Below are 26,286 nucleotides of genomic sequence, written 5' to 3'. Positions count from 1 at the left end.
TAGTTTTCATCTAGTAAATCCAATGTTTTTGTATATTCAAGAATGGTTTTGTCAATTTATTTTTTTTCCTTTGAATGAGTCATGTTTTATTTTTTCTTTGTATGTCTTGCAATATTTTTTTCTTGAAAATTGGGCATTTGACTATTATAATGTTACAACCCTGACAATCAAGTTTTTCTTCTTTCTATTGTTCATTTTTAAGAAGGCTTTATCCACTTATTTTGAAGTATTTCTAATCATGTTTTAAAAAGACTTTTCCTTGTCAGTATAATCAGCAAAATCTTTGTTCTATTAGTTCATGTTCAGCTAATGTTTCACCAAAGATGTTTTTGAATGAGAGGAGCTAAAATAAACAAACAAAAACTCAAGCAAACAAATAAATAAAAAGAGAGAACAGCCACCTCTTCTGTCTTTGTAGACTGGCTCTGTCCTGGCACATTCTTCACCACATAGCTAGGATGGCTCTGAGTTTAAGGATCAGCCAGGGTAAAAACTTAAGGTCTTCTCAGGACTTTTTCTGAGGATATGTTTTGCCTGCGTATATGCATAACTTTCTTAATTCTGTATACTTAAGTGGTTTTTTTTAATGTTTGTTTATTTTTAATAGAGAGAGAGACAGAATGTGAACAGGGGAGTGGTAGAGAGAGAGGGAAACACAGAATCTGAAGCAGGTTTCAGGCTCTGAGCTGTCAGCACAGAGCCCAATGCGGGGCTCAAACTCATGAACCATGAGATAACGACCTTAGCCGAAGTTGGATACTTAACCAACTGAGCCACCAGGCACCCCTAACTGCTTTTGAATAACATGATTTCTCAGAGTCTTACTTCAGCTTCTTCTTTGAGCCTTACATGATCTATTTTATATTTCTACCCTGAGTCTCTTGACCTAGACATCCATGAGTTATAGACATATTGTAGCCTTTATGACCATAACCTGACTTTTTTTCCTGCCTGCATTTTGAGTTATGCAAAATAGATATGAGCATCTTGTTTCAGTCCTTCAGGTATCCTCCAGACAGTTTAGAACATATGTACACCATAATTTACAAACAAGGTCTCTTCTGTGCCACCAGTGTAAGGGAGGAAACTGGCAACTGGGCTCCTACCTGCCCTTGCATCAGGGAGGGGATGGGAAATGGCAGGTAAAAATATCACAAAACTTTCAAACTCTTTTTAAAATAGTTGTTTTTTCCTTTATTTGGCATTTGGTTGGTTTCTGCAAACTTTAGAATATTTTTCAGAGCTCCTACAAAGTTGTTTCAGACAGCTTCTGCCTATTTTTGATATTTCTATAAAGAAACAAGAGCTTGAAGTTTCTTAGTCTGCTATTTTGCTGTCACTCAATAAAAACATCTTTAAAATAGACAGAATTTTCCTGAAAAACATGAATTTTCAAGATTGATGCAAGAAGAAAACCTAGAGAGACATAAAAGTATAGCGGAAATTGAAGCCATGTGTGCCAGGGTAGAAAAATGTCATTCAAGAACCTATTCAACATACCATGCATCTATAGAAAACATTTCATATGATGTGCATATTTATAACTAATTTTTTAGAGTACTTACAGGAATACTAATCTTTTAGGAATATTTACTTGTATAGTATAATCTATTACAGAAAATATTAAAAGAAATCTTCTTGATTCATATAATGTCAAAACATACCATGAAATACAAAGACAGATATAATCCATTGATATATTTAACAGAACCTATATGGTATATATCACAAATGTGTGAAAGTGCCCCACATTACCACCTCACCATTGGACAATTTACTAAGGAATTTCAGTGAATTGGCTCATGGTTCTTAGAAGTTTCAGCTAAGACATAGATCTTAATAAGAGTCACAGTAATAAGAGAGAAAGAATTAATCTGGGAATAGATTTCTTGAGACAGTTTCCAGCCATCCTTCTAGGAGATTAACACCTTCAGTTGGGACTCCAGGAGCAATGGTGCCTGTTTCACACTTGGGACAAATTGAGTAGTTTTGAGGCAGCAGAATAGAGGAAACTGAATGGGGAATGGATCATCATAATAGCAATGCAGGCATATTTCCTGTGGATCACACATGAGCTATGTGTAAAAATAGGAAGATCCAAAGTCATTTTGGATTCTCTACAAGAGGCCTGCCAAGATGGCAGAGAGAGAGAAGCTGACCATGAAAGATGGATTCCTAGAGCTGAGAAAAGAGTTCCAAGAGATTTCATGAAATAAAAACATATCCTACCCTCCTACTCCCCTAACCCTCAGTGCTGGTCAAGGGACCAGCTGGAGAAAGGTGCCTCATGGTGGGAAACTCTGAGAAGTGTCAATTTTCAGTATCTTCTAAGTCCAAAGAGTATGAAGTCACAAGAAAATGGTACTAGTTCAAGTAAAACTTTTCTTATTTTCCCTCCAACTCCTAAATTTTCACAATGGGAGGAGTCACATTATTATCAACCTCGGTTGTGGGGTGGGGGTGGGTTATAGAAGAGAAATAGAATCAGAAAGGCTGAAAAGTCAACTACCCTTCCTTTGCCATTACAGGCTTCTAGTCTGTAATAAGGCTGGGCTGTGGAAAGGGAAAATAATAATGCTAAATCTGAATTTAGTATTAAACACTGACTTCAGAATTGTTGTGTAATATAATGATGGAAAAGAACTAATACTAAAACATTGGCAGAAAACCATGATATCTGCCAAAATTTTTACCCATGGTGAAGAAATTTCATACCCCAATGAACAGTGTATAAGGGGATAGTGGGTAACAAACAAAATTTCATTATGACTAGATCACAAGGTATGCCTAAAAACAATAAACTGTTTGTTTAAGCAATTATAAAAGAACAATTATAACAACATATTTATTGATATCTCTCCTCAGGGGAGGGAAAGAAAAACAAAAATAAACTAATGGGACTACACCAAAATATAAAGCTTTTGCACAGCAAAGGAAACCATCAACAAAAGAGAAAGACAACCTAGTGAGTTAGAAAGGATATTTGCAAATGATATATCTGATAAGGGATTAATATTGAAACTATGTGAAGAACACAACATCAGAAAAAAAAATCTGATTAAAACATTTGTAGAGAACCTGAATAGACATTTTTCCAAAGACATACAGATAGCCAATAGAAATACAAAAAAAAAAAAAAAGTTAAACATCGTTAATTATCAAGAAAAACATCAATCCATCATCCATCAATCATCAAAACCACAATGAGCTATCACCTCGCACCAGGCAATGGCAAGTATTAAAAAAAGATAAGAAATAACAACCGTTGGCAAGGATGTGGAGAAAAGGGACCCCCAAGCACTATTTGTAGGAACATAAATTAGTGCAACCACTATGGAAAACAGTATGGAGGTTACTCAAAAAAATAAAAATAGAAATCCCATATATTTCAGTAATTACACTATGGACATTTACCTGACACCCCAAATGAAGACCCTTATTCAGAAAGATATATGCACCCCTATATTTATTACAGCATTATTTACAACACCCAAGATATGGAAGCAACCTGCATTCATTGACAGATGACTAGATAAAGAAAATGTGATACATACACATACAATAGAATATTACTCAGCCATAAAAAGAAATGAATTCTTGCGATTTGCAACAATATGGATGAAATTACAGGGTATTTTGCTAAGAGAAGTAAGTCAGACAGAAAAAGACAAATACTGTAAGCTTTCATTTCTATGTAGAATACAACCAAACAAGCAAGCAAACAATAAATAACAGACTCTTAAATACAGAGAAGAAACTGGTGGCTGCCAGAAGGGAGAGGGTGGGGGGATGGGTGAAATACATAAAGAGAATCAAGAAGTACAAACCTCTAGTCACAAAATAAATAAGTCACAGAATGAAAGTACAGCACAGGGAGTATAGCCAATCATATAATATTGCATGGTGAAGATGATGACTACACATATCATGGTAGGTTTGAGTAATATATAGAATTGTTGAATCAATATGTTGCACAGCTGAAACTAAGAGAACATTGTATGTCAATTATATATCAATTAAAAAAAAATGTAAATTAGCCATGGACAAAACAAATGTAATGGTTTTTAAAGAGTATTGCCCACCATGATAAAATAGGATTTATATAAGGAATTCAAGGATGAATCAAGGTAGGGAATTATTACATCTCAATTACAGGTTAAGTTAGGAAAATGAGCAAACAGAGAGTTAATTAATAAATCTACTTTTACTTCTGATATGTAAAGAAAAAGTAATCTAGGGTCAGTTATCTGATTTATAATTAGTTGTTGAATATAAACTCCATAATTTTGTGATATCTGTGTTATTCAACTCATGAGATAGTTCCCAGAAACTAATTTATAGTGTATTTATATTTTTTTGAAAGAGAGAGTCAGAGCTCAAGTGGAGGAGGGGACTAGAGAGACAGAGACACAGAATCTGAAGCATGCTCCAGGCTTTGAGTTGTCAGTACAGAGCCCAACGTGGGGCTCGAACTCATGACCCGTGAGATCATGACCTGAGCCGAAGTTGGATGTCCAACCAACTGAGCCATCCAGATGCTCCCATAAATATATTGTTTTAATGGAAGTAAAAGAATGAGTCATAATTACCGTAAACTGAAAATGCAAATCATGTCTCATAGTGGGATGCAAGAAGCACTCTTCTTTTAATAAAGAACTAGGAAATACTGTACATTATTATCCCTACTGTGTTTCGTTTTCTGAAAGCAGAAATCAATGCAATAAAACAGGAAATAGAAATAAGAGTAAAACTAATGAAAATGAACACAAAAAACCCATCATTATAAGCATTATGATCATTAGACTAAAATTCTGAAGATTACTAACTAAACTGTAAGCCTGGATGGATATGATATTGGATAAATGCCTAAACAAAGAGCTATAAACAAATAGGTTATAGCTTTCCCACATATCAGTAGAAGACAGTTTAAAAATAACACAAAAATGATCCCACTCCTAACAGTATCACACATAAAAAACAGGAATATCCTTACCAATATATGAGACGGCTGTCTGAAGAAAATGATAAAACTGCTACAAGTCATGAATGAAGACATGAATGAATGCAGAAAAGTCACAGTTATGTAGGAAAGATTGAATATAGTATAGCATTTGTTCAATGTTTATCGAGCATAATTCCAGCCAACATTTCAAACTGTATTTTTTAGAATTTGCTAAAACAAATGATTGTTCATGTGGAAAGATAAACTGGTAAGTATAGAAACAAATAGCTGACTGTTTGAGAAGAAAAAATTTGAAAAGCTGCCTTATATACACCAAGGTAAATTCTGATGGATTAAGAATCTAAATGGAAAATATAAAAATAAAAGTACTACAGAAAGAAGAATTAGAATTTAAATTTAATTCTCATACAATATTTTTTTTTCCACCCAAGACAATAGTAGATTTTTGGGATGGAACAATAAATAAGACAGAGACAGTTCTTTTCTCAGAGAATTTATATTCTCATGTTCCCCACCATCATGGGTAATTACAAAAGTCAATAAATAAGATATTGACAAGATAATGTTAGATCTAAGTGCTATAATACAAATAAAACAAGGGAATACACAATCAGAATAGGATCCTCCTTGTGGAGGTGACAGTTGAAGTGTCTTCAATTATGTAAGTACTCTATGATGCTAAAACATGAGTATCTACAAGTGAAGTATTACATCCAGCAAAGAGCATGTGCAAAGGCCTTAAGACAGGAACATCCTCATCTTTGATATTTATGAAGAGTAGAAGGAAGGTCTGCATACTAAAAGCATGATAAAGAGTGAGTGCAAGAGTCAAAGAGTAACAGCCATGTCAGATGGTCTCTTTGCAAATCAGAAGATGAAGAGGTTTCATGGTTTTTTGTTTGTTTTTATTTTATTTATTTTTGAGAGGGTTGGTGGAAGAAGGAGGGACAGAAAGGGAGACAGTGGATGAGTAGTGGGCTCTGCACTTACAGCAGAGAGCCCGATGTGGGGCTCAAATTCATGAACCATAAGATCATGACCTGAGCTGAAGTCAGACACTTAACTGAATGAGCCACCCAGGCACCCCGAGGTTTCTGTGTTTTTAATTAAAGTATGAGGTAATGTCATCAAATGAGAGTGGTGGGAGTGATTGAAGTGAAGGTGTGAAAGTGTCCTTAAAAACAGGGGAAGAATGAATGGAGCGTAAGAAGGATACAATTTTATGAGCTTGAATTTAAAATGGAACAAGTGATTTTAAACAGGTTTGAGGAATGAAGTAAATAGGTTATTTACAGTAGCCAAATGATAAAGTTTGAAGCATATGTCACAACCCTAAATATGTAATTTATTGCTGATAAGAGTAAAAAAAAATGGCATAATCCTTTTTAGAAAGTAATTCATCAATATGTTATTTACTTACATAAAAGTAACTGGGAACCAGAGACAAAATGGGAGTTTGGGAATTAAGCACACCTATGCTCAAATCACATCAGTCTTATTAGTTCTGTAAGCTTAGGTGTTTTCTGGGGGAAAAAGATTTCTGATCAGAACCACCATAGGAAATACAGTTTCGGAATGAGATGGCAGCCAAACCAATTAGGTGACTTAATTTGAATCTTGTGAAATAAGTTGTAGCTTCATCTTGGCATTGCATTAAACCTCTTAATTATAAAAATGGCAACTTTAACAATTTTAAGTATTTTTAATAGCAAGTGGGAATGTTACAATGTATTTTCCAATATACTTTGCAATAAGATTTTCATGTAGAATATTGCTATGCTTTTTTGATGAAGATGACTCAGCCTTAGATTCTCAGATGCTTTTTGAAGCAAATCAATTACTATTTTGTGAACCTATTACCAGTTCCTAACATAAGAAAAATGTTCCAAAGACAAAATGCATGGCCTGAAGAAAAGATCATGTTACAAAGTTTACTCACTGGTGCAGGGTGAGATATTCAATGATATCAGATGATCAGTTGACTGGAAAAGAAAGATGGGAATATTGTAGAGGGATAATGACTCTGCCTTCTTACAGGCAGCAAAAACCTTGAGCCCAGCACCAAAGAAAACACAAAAACTGTGACAGGAACAGGACCAAGATCTATAAGCATCTTAGCCAAGATCTTCCAATTCCTGAAAAGGTTTGGCTGCACAAAGGAAATTTCAAAGAGCCCCAGTTTTATTTTAGGATGGTATGAATGCCCTATCAAGAGCATTGTGTCGCATCACATGGTGACTGAGACATGTTCACAAAGCTCAGTTCATTGTTTTATTCAGATGAGCTCAAACCAACAAGCTCAAGCTAGTGATAGCCCAAGTTTCAAATTCAAGGGGCTGTAAGAGTCATTGAAAAAATAGCTCATGATTTATAATGACCTTTTGTCATTACAAGAATATGATCACTCTCAAGTATCTGTGTGAGCAGTCATCGACCACTTTTGTAGAGTCATCAGAGTAATGGATTAATGATTTCCCAGAATAAGACTGAGATGACGTACAAGCCCATGTCATGGACAGCTCATCCACAGCCAGAGATCTTCATCTACGCTCGATAAAGCAAAAGCTCTTATTGATCCTGTACTGCAATGGCTGAATATGAATAGCAATAGGAGCCTAGAGGAGTTAAATGGTGACTGACCTACCAGCGTAAGCTACTGTGGTATAGCTGGGTATAGGCCAATCCCAGTCTCCAGTGGGGAGATAAATTCAACTTTAATGTCTCAGGGATATAGCCAGGACAATTAGTATCTCAGGGATATAGCCAGTAAGGATGCAATCCCTATTGGGCTGGACCTTCATCAGCAGCACCTGCTTTTAAGCAGGAGATAAATAATAATCCTAGTGCCCCATAACCCTTAATGGGAATTTAACTCACTAAAGTCCTCAGCTGCACCAGACCTCATTCAGGCTCATGCCATGGTACCTAGTACCAAAAAGATATAATGTGTCATTGGGGTTTTATACACTGGCACATCCTGGGTTTGCCATGTCACCAACATGATTCAGTGATCACAAAAGTAGAAAGAGAGCAAAGAGAAGGTAGGATTTGGGACCAAGAGGAGGATAGAGGGTTTCCTATCAATGTAAACACTCACAGTGTTTTTAACCCAAAACACAATACTTATAGTGTGTGTGTGTGTGTGTGTGTGTGTGAAATAGAATATATAAAAATGTTACTTCAGTTCACAAGGAATAACATGGAATATGTATATACGTGAATTCAATAACATTATTTTGAAATACTAATGCGCTTTTTGTCCAAAAATTCAAGTCAAACTTCAACTTCAAATTCAAATTAATTTCTATAGCTATTTGTGATTTTTAAATCTAAAGGCAGAAATTTCTAGATTAGTCAATTTCAAAAGGAATCAGAAGCACAGTGTAGCTGTTAAGCATATGCAGAATGTGGCAGTCTGTTGTTTAGAGATTTTCTTTCTGACAGCTTGTCCGGGTCCATAAAGATCTAAAGAATTGTTTCAAAAATATGAGGTTCTAAATAAAGATCTAAGGAGTATATTGAGACTGCATTTGAATAAAAACAGCTATTTATTTAGAAATCCATTTACTGATTTAAGAGGTTGCTTGAGATGTATAATGGATGTAATTTGACTGGAGAGTAGTTAAAGTTATTGTACCAAGTTTATTATTGAAAACTTTCCATGGGCTTATTATATAATTACTTTATATATATTAATATTATTATATTAAATAATATATAAATATTAATATACTATAAATATATATATTTATATTTATACAGGCAGGGTATTAGCTAAAGATATAGTTTTATTCTCTTGGCTTTTCTTATTCTTGTGTTTTGTGTTGTTAAATCCAGCACTTTCAAATGGAGCTTGAAAATTTATTACAGTTCTTTCATTCATATCATATCATTCTGTCTGCTATGATCTGAATGCTTAAGTCCCCCCAAAATTCATATGTTGAAATCTTATCCCCAAAGGTGGTGGTATTAGGAAGTGGGGGCTGAGGTCATGAGGGTGGATCCTTCATGAATGGGGTTAGTGTTCTTATAAAAGAGATCCCACAGAGCTCCTTTCCCTTTTTCACCAGGTGAGGACACAGTGGGAATGTGCCTACTATCAATAAGGAAGTGGGCCTTCCCCAGCCACTGGCACCTTGATCTTGGATCCAGTGTCCAGAAATGTGAGAAATAAATACCTGTTGTTTATAAGCCATCCAGCTTATGGTATTTTGTTATAGCAGCCAGATAGGCATTCTCCTAACAGTTAAAGTTTCAAAGGAGGCATACTAAATTTTCTACCTCTGGTAAGAAAATAAAGAACACAAAAATAAAAATGGAGAGAACCCAAATAGCAAATTTTGTTTAAAAAGGCAAGCCTAGTCTTAATTTTTATTGGTATTGCTTCTTTTTGCTCTTCCCCCCACCACACACACATATAGTTTTTCTATTCATTTTGGCGGGAGGTGGGGCAGGTAAATGAGGGACATGACTCTTCATTTTATGCTCACATGGTTTCTGGGTAACCTTTCGTAAAACTGATGTACTTCTCAGAACCTCTGGAGTTTTGCATCCATTTTTTTAATTTCCAGGCAAAAATGAAAGAGGCTTAAAATGCCCCAGAGAAACATCAACCTGAAACATCAATTATTATAGCAATACCGTAGGTTGGTTGACATGTACCACTTTTTTTCCTCCTTAAAGTTAAAAAAAAGTCTGATTTTCACTAAAATCTGACTCCTGTTCTATATATTGCTGTTTTGAGAAAGTCACTCAACATTTTCTACTTAAGGCGATGTTAAATAAACCCTTCCCTAATTTGAAGCATGAAAAGTCAGTGGTGTGGATTTAAATGTTGCTATGATTTAAATTTAACTGTTGCTATGATTTCACTAAGATCTATTGGAATCTTAGTAAAAGGCCTATGGTCTCACAATATTTTATGATACATATTTTGTTCAAGATATCCACCATCATCCTCTCAAAACTGTGGTAACTCCTAGAAGATCTCAAAAGCACTTTTAGACCAGGAGATCAGGAAAGACACACGTGCACGCATCCACACCCACACACAATTACTCTAAAACAAAACAAAATAAAAATCATTACAAAATCAGCACAAGAGACAAAAGATTTTTAAGGTCACCATTTAGCAAGGTTGATATTCATAATAATTAGCCACCAACAGTGGTGGAGCATTATGGGAAGGTCTGGTGGTTTCCAGGGCAACCAGGAAAGCCCAGAGCCTCTTCAGGGTTCCAGGCAGCAGTCTGGTTTCCTGATTCAAGTGATTTCATTATGAGACCTGGTGAGATGATTCTCATCAGGAAGCCTTGCATTTAGTCATTCCCATAAATATTGGTGACACTACCTCATAAAGCTCTGAGGAGACTATCCCATATAATGGCAAAACTAGACAGTTTTTTCACCTCAGCAAACAGCTTTGGGACAACTTTATTGAAAGCCTCTGCAGTGTCAGAGCAATATTCATTACAGCCTTTGTGGCTATAATATAGGAAATCCGTCCTCAGAGAATCTGTGCTCTCAGATACGGCAATGCGATTATTTAAAATCAGTCCAAGGAGATGGTTTTTCCCTTGTGTGATGACTATTTATAGTAACAGTAATACACCAAATCTTATAAGATGTGTGTGTGTGTGTGTGTGCGCGCGCGCGCGCTCGCAAATCTCAGTGTTCCGTGGATGTCTCCTAATTAATCTGAGGACATGGCCTCACTTCCTATAATCATCTCAAGTGAGAAATTCAATGCCAATGTATCATGCAACTGCGAAATTAGCCCTGAAAAGGCAGACAGACCTGAGCCCGTACAGCACCGTCCCATCAGGGTGAAGGCGGATCATGCGGTTTTTCACTGTCACTCCATGCACAAATGACTTTTTGTCATTTAAGAAATATGTGTCAGGCACCCATAGCTGGTCAGCCACTCGATTGTCAAGCGTGAGGTTGAGAGGGATCCCAGAATAGGCAAGCCTTTTATCTCTCCAATATTGTTGAAAATACATGGTTAAGGTGTAATCCTGGGGGGGGAAAGAAAAGGAAAAAGTTAGTTTGTGCTCAGCCACAGGCGTATTTCCTCCATGACTGGTCAAATTCAGGTTGGAATCCAGAAGAAGTGGGTATTATTTTCAGGCAGGGTTGGAAGCTTGGTTGCTTTCTTGTAAATGCAAATAAATACTAGGTTTAATAGGTATAAATCATGCTAATAAATCCTCTGTTTTAGAAAAAAAATCCTCTGTTTTATTTAGACAAGAACCAGACTAGACAAATTGGTATTTAAGCAATAGCCACACAGACATAAGGGACAAAAAATAATTTTTAAAAAGTCATCATAATATCAGGTTGCTGGCAGTACCCTGAGCCCTCTCCTATGTCCTCCATCTCCCACCAGACACACATGTGTCTTCACCACCTATGGCAGAAGACCTCTATTTACAAATTCTCTCTGCAACATAAGCCTCTTTCCTCTCCTATCCTCTGGGAAAGCTGTAAATACAAACTCTGTAAACATACTTTGGCGACCCAATGACCTGTGGGAGGTCTCTATGCCTTATTCTCTTTTTCTTCCAGAACACCATTTCTATACTAACTAGGCCATATCATCACCTTGAGATGATGATAAATTCGTCTGGGAAAAATGGGAGCCTATAGCTAACACTGGATATAGGAGAAGAGAAATGGACCATGGTATATACCCTCACAGGCTTGCCAACAAAATAAGCACATATCTAGGCAGATGATCCTACTGTTTTGGTTTGTTTGTTTGTTGTTTGTTTGTTTTGGGGTTTCTTTTGCAAAGTCATTAATGTAGTAAGAAAGAAAGAAATCAAGCTGAGCATGAAAATTCTATTTTTAAATTTCTATTCTTTTTGGCAATCAATATTCAAGTCTACAACAATCAAGTCTGAAAATTTGGTAATATTCATGGGACATCCTGAACCCCACTATATAAGAATCCAAACTGAAAACCCCACTATATAAGTATCTAAACTCTCCAACCAGGGAAGGAAAAAACACTGTTACATATAGGAACTTCTGAATTCACACACTTACAGGTATCTGAAAACATCCTGGCTTTGTGCACAGTGAGAGAGGGGATTGCAAATCAATTGAAGAATCTATCCTAGACACAGGTCTTATGACATCCTATGCAATACTCATTTTACTGACTCACAGGGCAGTTCTCAGTGCTTGCTAATCTAACAATGCCTATTTATCACTGACCTCAAGAGTGTTAGACATAGAAGCCTCTGAAATGTCAAAGAACACACCTGGATGTTTTTCTCCAGGTGCTCACAGGCAAGGAGGTGACAAAACCCAATGCATTCTAAATAACTATAAATAGAATAAGTTTTAAACTATAAGGGCCATAAAAAATCAGAGGAGGGGGGAATCAAGAAAATTCAAATGGCCTGAGGAGTCTTTATAGAGGTTTCATCTGCAGCTTGAAGGAGAGATACTATTTGAGTAGATGAGAAGACACAGAGAGGAGTCCCCCCCCCCACAGGCACTTATGGGCAGAGCTCTGTGCCTGGCATTACCTGTGTGAACTCTCCCCCAGCCCACCTCCCATCCTCACAGAGCAGGTAGCATTAAAGAAAGACCTTGGTTAGCCAGATACTAGATAGGGAGCATGAAAAAAAATCATATGAGGATGCTGCTTTTATTGCATTGATGAGAATCTTTGAAGAGTTCAGTTTTGCTGGAACTTAGAGTTCAAGAGGGGAAAAAGACAAAGTGGTCAGCAAGGCTGGATTCTGTGGCAGTGACCAAGAAGGTGGAAAAACTTGAATGTCAGCTCCATAGCCAATGAAAGTCATTGAAGGTTTCAAGTAGCAACTGACGCAACCAAGTGTATTAATCTTGTCTTTTATTTTATGTTTTCCCATGCTTTAACATCTGGACCCTGGTTGACCTTGGAGAGACTTCTCTCCCTCCTCCAAGGGCTAGCTAATTCCTATACATAACAAACAATCCCATTAAGCTCTAAACTCCAAATTCAAACCAACCAATCCAGAGCTCACACCCCAAGTGCCAGAGCTCACATCCCAAGTGCTTTCTGTATTGGGCTTTCACACTCAAGGCCAATACATCATCTATATCCAAGTACCAGGCAACTACAGACAGTTTAGACCATAGGGCCCACTTTAATTACTGAAACTAGCCAATCCTAAGCCTGTTTATCCAGCCTCCCCCATGCCCACTCCTTCCCATGGAAACCACCATAAAGGCTCTTACCCACAGCTTCCCTTCTTTCCTGTGACTGACCCTGATGCTTCCCTGTGTGCCTTATCACATCCCCTACAATGGATTGTGTGTCCCCTTCTCTTGGGGTCTGTGTTTAACAAACTATCTTTTCAATGTCAGCTGCCTCCTGATCTGTTGTGTCTGCCATACCTAAATAATAATACAATCTATTTTAAACACAAAATCGTGGATCAGGAAAATCAGGTGTGATCAAATGGGTGGAGAGTGCTTGCTGGTAGGTGATAGGGAGAACAGGTGGAAAGGGGGTACAGGTTAAGGAAATCCTAAAATTTCACAGATATTAGGCTTGATGTGAATGGACCCACAAAGAGTGCAATCACATACTCTGCATTAGCAGAAACGATGGTTAATGTAGGTGGTGCATCTTTAAAACATGCAAAGTTTTGGTGGCATGATAAGTTGGAAATCAGCAGTAGCAGCTAAAGGATTTTCAATTTGAATGTAATGCTCCAAATTACATTCTTATTGAAATAGAAGCATTTCACTTGCTTCTCTCTTTGGTTTCTAAGCCTACATCCTACGCCTGAGTCATGAAGTCTAGCACTTCTCTGAGTTTCCTTCCAACTTGCATTCATATGGGTTGCTGTGAGGTTGTAGGGAATGTGTCCTTTTGCCCTGGGAACTCAGTTGTCATCAAACTTGGACTCTGGGTCTTGTGCTGTTCTCCACACAAGCAGCAGCACCTCTCAATTTTGGTCTTGGGTGTTTGCTGAGGTGAGTTGAATGGATTAGAGTTGGGGAGAGCTTATGTCGTACAGGGAGAAAACTAGTATTTAAATTCAAACCTGCTGTATCAGCCGTGCTTTCTAAAGCAATGACATCATTACACCAGTGGGGACACTAGTCAGTATCCCACTTCTTTCTCCTGTAAAGACTGGCAGACAAAGGAAAGGTGACAGCAGACAAGTCCAATCCTCCCTTTGCTCTCTTGTGCAGTTGGGGCAGTTAATGGGAGATTTTAGTGTTAAGTGGGACACAGTACTGACTCCTGTTCTGTGCAGTGGTGAGCACCATGCATGATAATGTTAGCAGCAATTAACATGCTCTGATCTCTTGGTATGTGCTAGGCCTTATGCTAGAGTCATTTAAATGTAAAACAGGGATTATCAGTATTCTCACTATCATCCCCCATCAATGAAGAAAAATGTTTTAGAAAGCTCAAGTAATTTGCTTCCTTTCCCCCATGCCCCAATAAATAGGAGTAACTTGGGGAAGTGGGATTTGAATTTGGGGCTCCCTCCCTGGAGGGTGTGACTCTCAACCTCAAAACAAAGCTCCTAAGGACAGAAGCTAAATAGTTCTGCATAATACACTGAAATGAGCTTGGTGGGAGGATAGTCTGCAAAGATATCTTGGTTACTAGAGAATCAAGGCATGTAAGATAATTCAGCTTTTGAGAGGAATAAGAATTGTGGCACCACTAAAGCCCCCATCATTGCAAATATTTAGTACAGCTGCTATGTAGGCAAATGCCTTGTGAAAGTTTCTTTTCTTTAGGGAATCCCAGACAAGTTTATGTTTTCCACATTCAGAGGTCCCCAGGGTCTTCATAAGCCCTCCTCACCTTCTTCCTGGAGTGGTCACCACCAAATGTGGGGCAGCTTGGGGGGTGGGGTTTGACGGAGATCAAAGAGAACAGGGCAGAGGCCTTGAAATGGCATTTCTCAAGTGCAGGGCTTTCAGGGGCGCCAAGGTTCATGGGGAGTAGGAACTGGTGAGTCTGATACCAGTGGCGGATGCCAATGTCCTGGGCCTCTGCAGAGCTCACTGTGTCCTTGGCTTTCATCTTTCCTGCTCTGAGCACATGATCCACTTGGGCACAGGGAGGCATCTCCAGTCACACTGACAAGAAATCTCAGACACCAAAAGCTTCTGCTAGGGTGAGAGAAAATTGTAATGGTCTCTTCCTTTCCCACCTCTGCCGTTTGCAGGGGAAACTAAACCTCCTGTAGAGAGACATTAGGGAGGAGTGGGTGTGAGGAGGGGAGGGGATTAGGGAGGAGTGGACTGTGGGGAGAAGCTGGCATTAGAAGGTATGGGGGTCAGAGCAGGTCAGAGTGAGAGGTGGGCCCAGGGTGAGGAAAATCAAGAGTCTGGAGGACAGAGGCTCAATGGAATAGTGGACTTCTGGGAAGAAAGGGCAGCAGGGAGCAGCCAGGCTCAGCAAGGAATGCAGAGGAACAAGGTGCAAAAAGGGGTGGGACATGGGGAGAAGCAGGAGTCTAGGAGAAACAGGCTCACGAGAATAGTGGGTATCCAGGAGGGGTGGGACACAGGGAACCATCAAGTAAGTTCCTTCACCATGCAGTGCAATGGGAACAGCCTCTAGAAATCTCACCCTGGGAGGGTGGGCTTAAATAGATTAGCACACAGTAGGAAGAGACAGTCTGTTTCCTGGCACTGACCCTTGGCTATGGCACAACCAGCCATATCAGCACATTTAGACAGAGCATGCTGGCAGAAGGAGGAGGGGTAATGGCCAAGAGAGATCAAGATTTATGGAAATAGCTGCCAATGGAGTGAGCCACATGACAGAGGCCTGTGTTGAGAAGACACAGAATCCCTTCATCTGTGAGGCCTTCATGGATTGAGAGGGATAACCTTCACTCCTAGCCCTGTCCCAAATTCTTCAGACCTAGGCTCACAAAGTTCCTTCTGAATATAATATGGTATCACTTTATTTTAGAAGACTGTGCTTTGGGTGGTGGTTGAGATTTGTAGTACTTAAAACATTTATAAAACATTCCTCCTATAAAGTAATTTATGGACACATTGGGTGTGTGTGCATGTATAGTAACACCATTTATTGTGTTAGCAGGCCATTCAACAGCCCTGGGTACTCTGAGAACATTGGGTTTCTGGTTTAGATGCAGTTACAACCCTGGAATGTTTAGTTGGGAGGCTGTAAGGAAAGGCACTGATTTCCTGGACCTTAGCCCCTTCAGCTGCCAGCACCTCCTACCACCTATGCTTCTCCATTCCCTCAGTAGTCCAGCCCCAAATCCTTGCCAGGGAAGGTAGCTGGAAGCCCTTGTAGAGCAACAGTCCTTGGCCTCCCAGGTTAGCTTAGCCACTTCTTCACTAGTGGAGACTCAGTTGTGTCCCATATCTAGTCACAAATGGACTGAGATGTGTGTGTGGTGGGGGTGGGGGGACCTGGACCCAGGACCCCTGCTGAGACCTTCTGGGCCTCTAACCTTCCAGGTTCATCTATATCTGAGATGGTTGTCCATACAAGGAAAACATCCAGCTCTCTGATTTATACTGTGACAGATTCCAGTGGGGACTGTAGCCCTGGGATATGGGATTCAGTGGAGAGACATCAAGCAATAAGGAGGAAAACCCAGGTGTTTCCTCATCCAGAATTCTCTAGTCCCCTAGGACTCAGAATTCTCTGGGATATAATGTACAAATGTGAATTATTTAATTATAGTTGGTTTGAACTATGGTAACTCATCAAAATCATTAGATAAGATTCTATGTCTTGAATTTTTATGTGTCCTATAAAAGGCCTATAACAAACTTTAGATCAGCATGAAGAAATATTGAAGAATTGTATTCAAAACAGTCTTTCTTTAAAAGAATCTTACAAACAAAATAATTCAATTAAGAGATTGTTTATTCCTTGGGTCTTTTGTGGGGGGAATCATTAAGCCCTCTGATAATCTAATGAAGTCATGGTCCCTCTCTCTTCTCTAACTGTGTGTTTGTGTGTGGATGTGTGCATGTGTTTGTGTATCAATTCAGTCAGCATACTAAAGTCCACTGAGGTGCACTCCTATTGCCTCACAAAGTGAGAACAAATAAAATAGTAAGTGAAGTTTTCAAATTTTTAACACATTTAGAATTTGTATAATTTCTGTCCTTGAAAAAATATGACACAGTTGTCAGGTTTTACCCCAGATTACAAAAATCCACTTCATGCAAAAGTCAGAAGCCAGAGTTCCTGGGTAAGACACCAGCCCAGCCCAGGGTCCTATGGTTTGGAGCCAGTGGGCTGAGATAGCAGTGGGGAGGGGAGTGGGCAGGAGGAGATACACAGTCTGAGGCTGCTAGGAAAGGATTGCTGGTACTCATAGCTCCAGAATCCCCAGTGGCTAGGGGCAGGGAATAGGCATTCTTAAGTATGAGTCATTCACCTGCCAAGCATTTACACATAGGTGGCAATCCTTTGAAAAATCTCCTGAGAATATACAAATAGCAGCAGCAACAACAACAAAAATAACAAAATAAAACCTCAGCCCATCTTTTGGGCACTCAAGCAACTCAAATAAATTGCAAATTTCTTTCTGCTTGAGGAAATCTCTCCACATTTATCACATTAAAAACAAGAATACATATTCAAAAGTGGAAATACTGCTCATTATTCTGCAATTAAGAAATTGACAAGATTTCCTCAGCACAGGAAATGAAGACAAAATTTGCTAACCCTGAGAAAGAAATGCAATCTCTAAACTACATTTAAATATCTAGCTGCAGCTGTGAAAGCCACAGGACACCTGCATTTGCATCTGGTTCAGCAAGTTTATGATACAAAACCTTACAGGTAAGTTGTTCTCAGGTTAAGGAAAATTGTTCTGAAAGTTTACATAAGACCTAGGTGGTGGCAACTTCCTTCTGAGATCAGGTTGGGGGACTCTTGGCACTTCTATTAACAAGATATATTTAGAAAATTCTAATCCATTTTTTTAATGACCTAAAAATGAGTATCCAACATTACATACCTCTCTCCTCCAACAACAGACTTCAGTCCCCATTTGTTGAATCCATATGTGATCTTTCCTAAGAAAGTATGACCCTCATCTCTCTGCTACCCTCTCTTCTTCCTGATCCCCTTTAAGCATTCACTGAGTATCTCTGCAAGCCAGGAACCATGCAGAGTGCTAGGGACCCAGAGACAAGAAAGACATAATTTGTAACTGTAAGTAGCTCACAATTTAGGAGGTAGACATAAAATTGAACCAAAGAAAATGGAAGTGATTAAGAGAAGGAGCTTTGGAATCAAACATGCCCAAGTCTCAAGTCAGCCTCCTGCTGGCTGGGCAAATGTATGTGAATCATTTCACTTAAGCCCACTTACTCTGTCTGGAAAAACTGCCTGCCACACACTCTTAAAGGCTTAGCATAGTGAAAAGCACCCATCAAGAGTCAAGAAATTTACAATAATGCAAAAGAAGTGTATATTTAAGGGATATCTACTAAGTCTGGGGATGGCAGGGAAGGAAGCTGGTGTGCCTATGAGAATGGTCTGGTCTTCTTATAATTGTTATACCTGCCCAAAGGTTCATAGTTTGTATTTTTTATTCATCCATCTAAATGTTAAATGTATTCAAAAGATTAACCAGTCATCTCTGTATGAAATGTAAAATGGCTGATGAAAATAGTTACAAGTTCCCGAGCCTCTATAGCCATCTGAAAAACTTACATAGGATATAAATTACTCTAGACATATGTTTTTCTTTCCATATATGAATAGATATCATAGGTATTTTTTTGAATCTATTAAGTTAGAAAAGGAAAATGATTATACTGACCTACATTCAAAGGACAAAAAAAAAAAAAAGATAGTATTCAAAGAAATCAAGAATTCAACATAAGCCAATGAGAACCAGGAAGATGTAAGAGAATGCCTAGGCTAAATGAGACTCTGGCAGGGGGTGATTTGCAGGAGGTGGTGGAGCAGGATGCCACTGACACACTGGGTCACCTTCTTTGCCTGGTACTTTACCTGGGAAAGTTACCTAATCACTCTGAGTCTCAGAAATCTCTTGTGGAAAAAAGAAACTAAAAATGGTCATTTTACAAAAGTGCTCTAGCAATTAATTGAGCTAACAATGCTTGACTCATAATAGGCATTTGGAAAATTCTACATTCTCTTCCCTCATCCTAGAGTAGGGCTAGTCATTCCTCAATGAAACCTCCCCAGCACATGATGAAAAATGATCCTTTTTAACAGTTGGACCCTTAGCCCATTATTCCATGCAAGTGCATGCCAAACTGCCAAGGAAAATGTGCTTTATTATTTAGAGGTGCAGGTAAAAAAGACTCAGCCTAATACTTTAATATAGAATTCTCAACATCCCTTTCCATTTCAAAATGGGAAAAACTCTATTTTATAGTCAATTGACCCATCTGTATGCAAAACATTTTCACTAAGTGTTCTCTCCATAGCCCCCTTTAATTTTAAATTGATGGCTCTATATACTTTTTTTACCCCTAGGGGACGTTACTTATTCTCCCAAACTGGGCACCAAGGCACCAGAAGAAAGAAATATCTCCACTGTTCTTTCCCATTCCTAGGTTCCTCCATCAGTTTCTCTGACCCATTGTATTTTCCTGAGATTTGCATGGATGGATCCAGCTGCCTTTTGAAACTTTCCAAATGCCCCACAGACACCCAAGCCAATATTTCCAAAATTAACTCATCTTTCTTTCTTACCTTATCTTTCTATCCCAAATCTATTCTCATTTCATACCACCATTCTGTACCCACTCACTCATTCTCAACTAAACCAAAACCAGAGGCTGTATACCAATCTCTTCCTTCTTTCTCATCCTACATCCAACATTTACTCAGTTACTGGGTTATGTTAATCCTATTTCCTAAATGCCTTCCATATCTAGAACTGGTCCATGAGTTGGCAACAACAGTACAGAGGGTTGGGAGTGTTTCCACTGATGTCCCCATGATTAGCAATGAGCTCCTGAACTCTCAAATTGCATTCCAGAAGAACACTTACTCATGTCTAGAGAAGACTGAGTCCAACAACAGATCTCAGATACATAGGAGGTTAAATAGAAGAATATATAATATGATCAGATGTCTCACACTCTGTATGGGAACAGATGTTCCACTCAGCACAAACGCCATATAAATGAAATTTTGGAATGTGCTTATAAACTGGAGAGTCACTGCATATTCTCCTTTATTCTAAAAAGTATTTATCTGAATAATACTCACTAAGACACCAGACTGTTTACAAATTATAGTCTGCAACATGTGTGTATATACATTTATATAAAGTTATTATATATACAATTATTATTATGTATATATAATCAGATACATATCTTTATTTTCCAGCAACTATCTTTAATTAATAGGCTCCCAAAAGGGGATGTGATGTCTCTTAAATATGTCACTCGTCCAAAGATGCTCCAAGCATTAGATATGAGAAACAGACATATTGCTTGTGCAAAGAACTCTTAACATCTCTATATTTGAGGGATATTCAAACAACTGGAAGAATGTTACATCTGGAGACTTGTGAGTGATTTGTCCATATTCTGACTCTGTGGCATTTATCAAGGCTGTGCTCTTCCCTTGCTTGAGCATGGTGCCTGCAGATGACTATGAGGTTAAAGACTGTGTGTCTTTAAATAGTGATGGTCATCTTTTGGGTTGCATGGTTTCTAGAGTTCATATTATTAGATTTGCTGAACTGAGTATCACTTAAAATCACTTCTGTTTGAATCCCTTCAAGACAGAAAACAAGGAAAAATATGCTACAACAGAAAGAAAGGTGTTTATTTGTCATAAAATAAAGGAAGAATATTCCCATTTTAAATGAAAAACCCCTCCCAGATACTTATGCTATGAGAGTTCAATGCCCTTTGCTTTTATATATGGGCCTCTATATCAGGATTTAACAATGGATTTCGTCTCCTCAGAGACAAATCATGTAGATTAGTGATGATACATATTTTAAAGTACTTTCAGATTCTAAGAAGATATGCTATTTTTAGACAGCAAGCCCATTCATTTATGAGATCATGTCTATTTCTGGTTTCTACCCAGAACTTGTTAGGTTATTGTTATTAGATAAATCAACAATATTAAAAATATTATACTCTATAACTAAGAAAATATTGGCTTGATAATCATTCTTTTTCTGAATTGTTATTAATTTCAGCATAAATATTTGGATGAACATTACTGAATGTAATTACATGAAGTAATCCTATCTTCTCGGACATTATAATCAAGGTATAGGTAGCCAAAAAGAAACTGTGATGTAGATTTTCATACACTCAATCAAGCACAGTGCGTAAGGAAGGAAAAACACAAGTGCTAACTTTCAGATAGGAGAGTAATGACATTTTCCTGCTTTTTACTCTCATTTTGCACTGGATCCCACAAATTATGTAGTTGGCCTTAGATAAGAGTAGTAAACTATTCTTTGTCTCACCCATGAGATTCATACCTTCTTCCAGCATCCATGAAACTGTGGGTGAAATCCCAGACCAATCACTGTCCTTGACACACTGTCTTTTGCTTTTCCTTCTGCTCAACTGGCCCATCTTCTTTGTCTCTTACTCCAATTCTTTCTTTTCTTCTTAATGCCAGGGTGCCCCAAGGCTCCTTATTCTGAACCACCATCTACCCAATCAACCAAACCTCCATCACTTTTTTTCTCTATCTGCACTCACTTCCTTAGTGATCTCTGCTAAGTTCATGGTTTTACATTCCATCTGTATGCTTAGTATTCCCAAATTTTATCTCCAGCCTGATTTATAAATCAAAATCTACACATCCAGATAGAACTGCTGATTTTACCCTAAGAACAGAACCACTTATAGTCTTCCCAATTCACTTGAAGGTATCCCATCCTTGCAGTTACTCAAATCAGAATCTTCATTCATCTTCTGTTCATCTCTTCCCTCACATTCTACATCAATCTATCTGTTGACTCCACATTAAAAGGGGACTATGGTTCAGCCACTTATCACTGCTATCGTTACCAGCCTGGTCAAAAACCATCTTTCTCCCCTCCACACTATCAAAGCCTCCTAACTGGTTTCTTAAACCTCTATTCTCCCATGGTCTTCTTCCCAACACAGCATCCAGAATGATTTTTAACAATTTATGTCAGATCATTTGCTCCTGTGTTTAGAAATATACAATGGCACCTTAGTCCACTGAAAATAGAGCCCAGGTGGACATGCTCTGGCCTCTTCTCCTATGCTAACTTCATTTCAGCACCAATACCCTCTTTGTTGTTCTTCAAACAATACACACATTCTCCTATCTTAGTCCTTTTATATTAACTATGTCTTCTGCCTGGAACTCTGTTTCTCCAAATAACCTTCCTCACCTAGTCTGACTTCCTTACCTTAGTCTTTACTCAAATTCACCTTTTGAATAAGCTGTTCCTAATAATGGCAACCTTCATCCCCTGCAATCTTCCGTCCTATTAACCCTGCTCATATTCTAGTGATCTATTTATTTATTTTTTATTATGTTTATTTTCTTTCTTCCATGCTAGAATGTAAGCTGCCTGAGTACAGAAACTTTGTCGGTTTTGCTCACTGGTGTATTCCCAGCACAGTGCCAGGACAGTGCTTGGCATATGATAGAGGCTTCATAAACATTTGCTGAACAAGTGAGCAGAACTTCTATGTGACCTGGATTGCCAACATGTCCCTTCATAAAAGTTGTGGATGTGCTTTCACCTGGCATTCCACATTGGTTGATAACCTTGGATCACTTGCAGTGAAAATTTCTTGGCAGTTTAAAGGCAAACCCTAAATCCAGATTAGTATAGCCATGTGATACAAATTCTCAGGGAAGGTATCTCTCATGTCACTTAAAGCCCAGATGAGACAGACACATTTCTTTATTATCTCCCTTTGATGGAATTCCCTTTGGGGAAATTTTTCTTACGATATTCTTTCAATGAGTGTGTGGCCCTTGAGTGTGCCAGCTCTATGAAGACTCAATTTTAACCCTCTGCTGCCTGGTCATTAACACCAACCCAACTGGTCACATACAGAAAATGACTCCAGGGCTTCCAGGGTTCTAAGAACAGTTTCCAACACTTTCTTCCTCAGCTTTCTTTCCAAATCTGGCTATTTTTGTGGTTTCTGGTGTTTTCTCTTATTTTCCTTTTAATTAAGTGATACAGTGATACCTTCCAATTATGTTTATTTTGATTTGTTCACCATTTATTTTTTTAACATGATTTTATTTTATTTTTTAATTTTTTTTAATGTTTATTTTTGAGACAGAGAGAGACAGAGCATGAACAGGGGAGGGAGGGGCAGAGAGAGAGGGAGACACAGAATCTGAAACGGGCTCCAGGCTCTGAGCTGTCAGCACAGAGCCCGATGCTAGGCTCGAACTCACAGAGATCATGACCTGAGCCGAAGTCGGACGCTTAACCGACTGAGCCACCCAGGCGTCCCTATTTTATTTTTTTTTTAAATATGATTTTGTTTTCTAAATTTTTTAAGTTTATTTACTTTTATTTTTTAATTTTTTTTCATATTTATTCTTGAGAGAGAGAGAGAGAGAGAGAGAGAGACAGAGCATGAGTGGGGGAGGGGCAGAGAGAAAGAGGGAGACACAGAATTTGAAACTGGCTCCAGGCTCCAACCTATCAGCACAGAGCCTGATGCAGGGATTGAACTAATGAACTGTGAGTTCATGACCTGAGCCAAAGTCAGACACTTAACCTGCTGAGCCACCAGGCACCCCTAAGTTTATTTATTTTGAGAGAGAGAGAGAGCATGAGAAGGGGGTGGGGGGAGAGAGAGAGAATCCCAAACAGGCTCTGCGATGCCAGCACAGAGCATGAGGCAGAGCTCCAACCCACGAACTACGAGACCATGACCTGAGCAAAAAACCAAGAGTCAGACACTTAACCGATTGAGCCACCCAGGTGCCCCATGTTCACCATTTCTGATGGTTTTATACTGAGATTTCTTTAGAATTTCAAGTCAACCAAATTGCTGACCACAGAGCCCCCATCCCATCATCAATCCTCTTGAGGCTTGCTTCCAATCTCCAGCCTGATCCCAGAAAGGATGCCCAATGTCCTCCAAAGGGCACATCTTTTGTCCTCATCTGACTCAATACTTGGGGAGCTTATAGAATGGCTGCAATTGGCTATTCAGCTCAGGGTTCCTGTACTTCCCTGGGCCATGTATATTTCAATGTTCGACTGCCTCAGATATGTCCCTGTTCGCTCCTTGCGTCTTCCTCTCTTCTGTGGTGACCTCATCCATCCCTAAGATATTTAACAAAAGCTTTAGCTAATGACTCCCTGTTTTTATCTGCAAACCAGCAGATTGAGCACTGATTTCCTTTGAGCACTGATTCCTTATCCAACGATTCTTTTGACAGCTTTATCGGTAGTACCTTGTCATCTTTACTCTTTCTCTTTCCTTATTCTTAGTTTAATTCCAGGGCTCAACCTAACTGCCTTGGATCAGAATTGTAGGAGGCAAGGCCCAGCACTGGTAATTTTAAAAGTTCCATTTGTGATTCTTATTTTTGTATGTAATTAGTCTTTACACCATGAGTTCATATTCTGATCACTATTTTGACTTATAATTACACAGAATCCTTTCACTTCATTAAAATCAGTAAACTCTGTTTCCTAACATCAACAGTCTAAATTTAGAAAGCATGCACATGTGTACTGAAATGCAGGCATATGGACGGCTCCCACCCTGTGCTGCCATGGAGAGTTGAGTCTGTGCTGGGTGAGTTGCAAGAACACAATCTTCCCACTTGCTTCTGAGATTCTAGTGGATGCCAATACATCCTGCTGCAAACCGCTTCCAGCAGTCTCAACAAAAACCACCAACTCTCTGTCAGTAGCTAACATGACAATATGAAGACATGGGTCAGGGCTCTAGGATCACAGCTTTCTGGTGGTGCTTCAGCACAGGTATCCGAGAACTGTCTCAGAACATGGATGCCCTGCCTTCTTCCAGGTTCTGATGCTATAAATAACTGTGGCCATCAACCCAATAGACATTGTTACCTTCAACATCACACTGATGAGCTGTTCAGTAAATGAAGAAAAGAAATGAATATTTCAGAATACTTAGTACATGTTAACTTTGCTTGCTGTTTATATCATTTCATAAAGCGTCTTTTTATATTATACAATGTATTCATACAGTGGTGTATTCATATAGTGTATTTACACAGAAATCCAGCATTTTCGTAATATTCAGACATTCTCGTATAATCTATTTCTTTAAGCCATTGTGTGCTGGTTGTGCTTATTTTAATTCTTCTAATATCTGCTTTTGGTAAATGTAAACAGATGTTTCTAATTATTCCCTTTCAGTACTTATGCCTGCAAATCATGAATACACAGGGAAGATTTAGGATTCATGAAGAGAAGGTGAAATATATGGTGCCAACAGGAGTCGGCAAAGGATGATTTTGATTGTTAAAATGCCCATATTTTGCTTTGGAAGTTGGTAAATAAGCAAGAACTATTCAATTATTGAAAAACAGAGCATTGTTGTAAGAAAGCAAGCACACTCCCTCAGCTGGCAGTTGTGGTCCTGGTAAACTTCAACATAGTATCTGACACTATTCATATGCAAATGAGTTCAAAAGAGTCATCAAGCAGCGCTGTGGACCAGCCAAGAGAGCTCTAGCCATTGAAAACAAACTTTTACATAGCATCCAGATGGTGATTTAAAGTAGCAAAATGTCTCTATTCACCAAGGCGCTGTTTAGAACATCAACTATCAAGTTAATTGTACATTTTCCTGATTTTGTGAGTAATGTTGGATATTAAAATACAGGTTTTCCATATGTGACTTGCCTCATGTTGGATAGCAGCTAGAGACTATTTTTAGTATGAGAACAATAATAATTTCAAGTGTCCTTTGTGTTTCTCTATCTCTTGCAGGCTGTCTCAGAATCTGCACAGCTAGGATTTAGTCACAGTGCCACTGATTACACAGCTTGTAGACACATTTTTTTTCCCCTTCCCATGAATTTGGAATTGTGCATGCCAGACTCAGTTTTAACACAACCAAAGTTGTCAATTAATTAACTGCTGTGTTAATTAGAATTAGAGCTTATAATTTATAACCAGCAATATAATTAACAGCTGGTAATTTAATCAGTCACGATTCACTTGCTTTATATTCACCTTTAACACTGTGAAACTGTTGGCACTTAAAACGTATAGGGTGGGATGTCACAAAAGCTGCGATATTTTTTGTTGTCTACTGCTATGCGCCTACTGAAAATGTAACCCCACATCCTAAAAAGGCCATTTGTGTGAGGTTAAATGAAACGTTAC

The 26,286-nt window shown here is 38.5% G+C and overlaps 1 protein-coding gene across 1 annotated transcript in view; it reads right to left on the bottom strand.

The window, feature by feature from the left end:
- GABRB3 (gamma-aminobutyric acid type A receptor subunit beta3) overlaps positions 1-10,974 on the bottom strand; it is a 66,967-nt gene extending 55,993 nt beyond the window's left edge. Inside the window, exon 1 of the mRNA XM_049613941.1 lies at positions 10,760-10,974. Coding sequence (XP_049469898.1) covers positions 10,760-10,965 — 206 coding nt within the window. The 5' untranslated portion in view covers positions 10,966-10,974. The remainder of the gene's footprint in view (positions 1-10,759) is intronic.
- Positions 10,975-26,286: the final 15,312 nt, after the last annotated feature.

Source organism: Panthera uncia (genome assembly GCF_023721935.1).
Source record: "Panthera uncia isolate 11264 chromosome B3 unlocalized genomic scaffold, Puncia_PCG_1.0 HiC_scaffold_1, whole genome shotgun sequence".
Taxonomy (NCBI): domain Eukaryota; kingdom Metazoa; phylum Chordata; class Mammalia; order Carnivora; family Felidae; genus Panthera; species Panthera uncia.
This window is presented reverse-complemented; position numbering and strand designations above follow the sequence as displayed.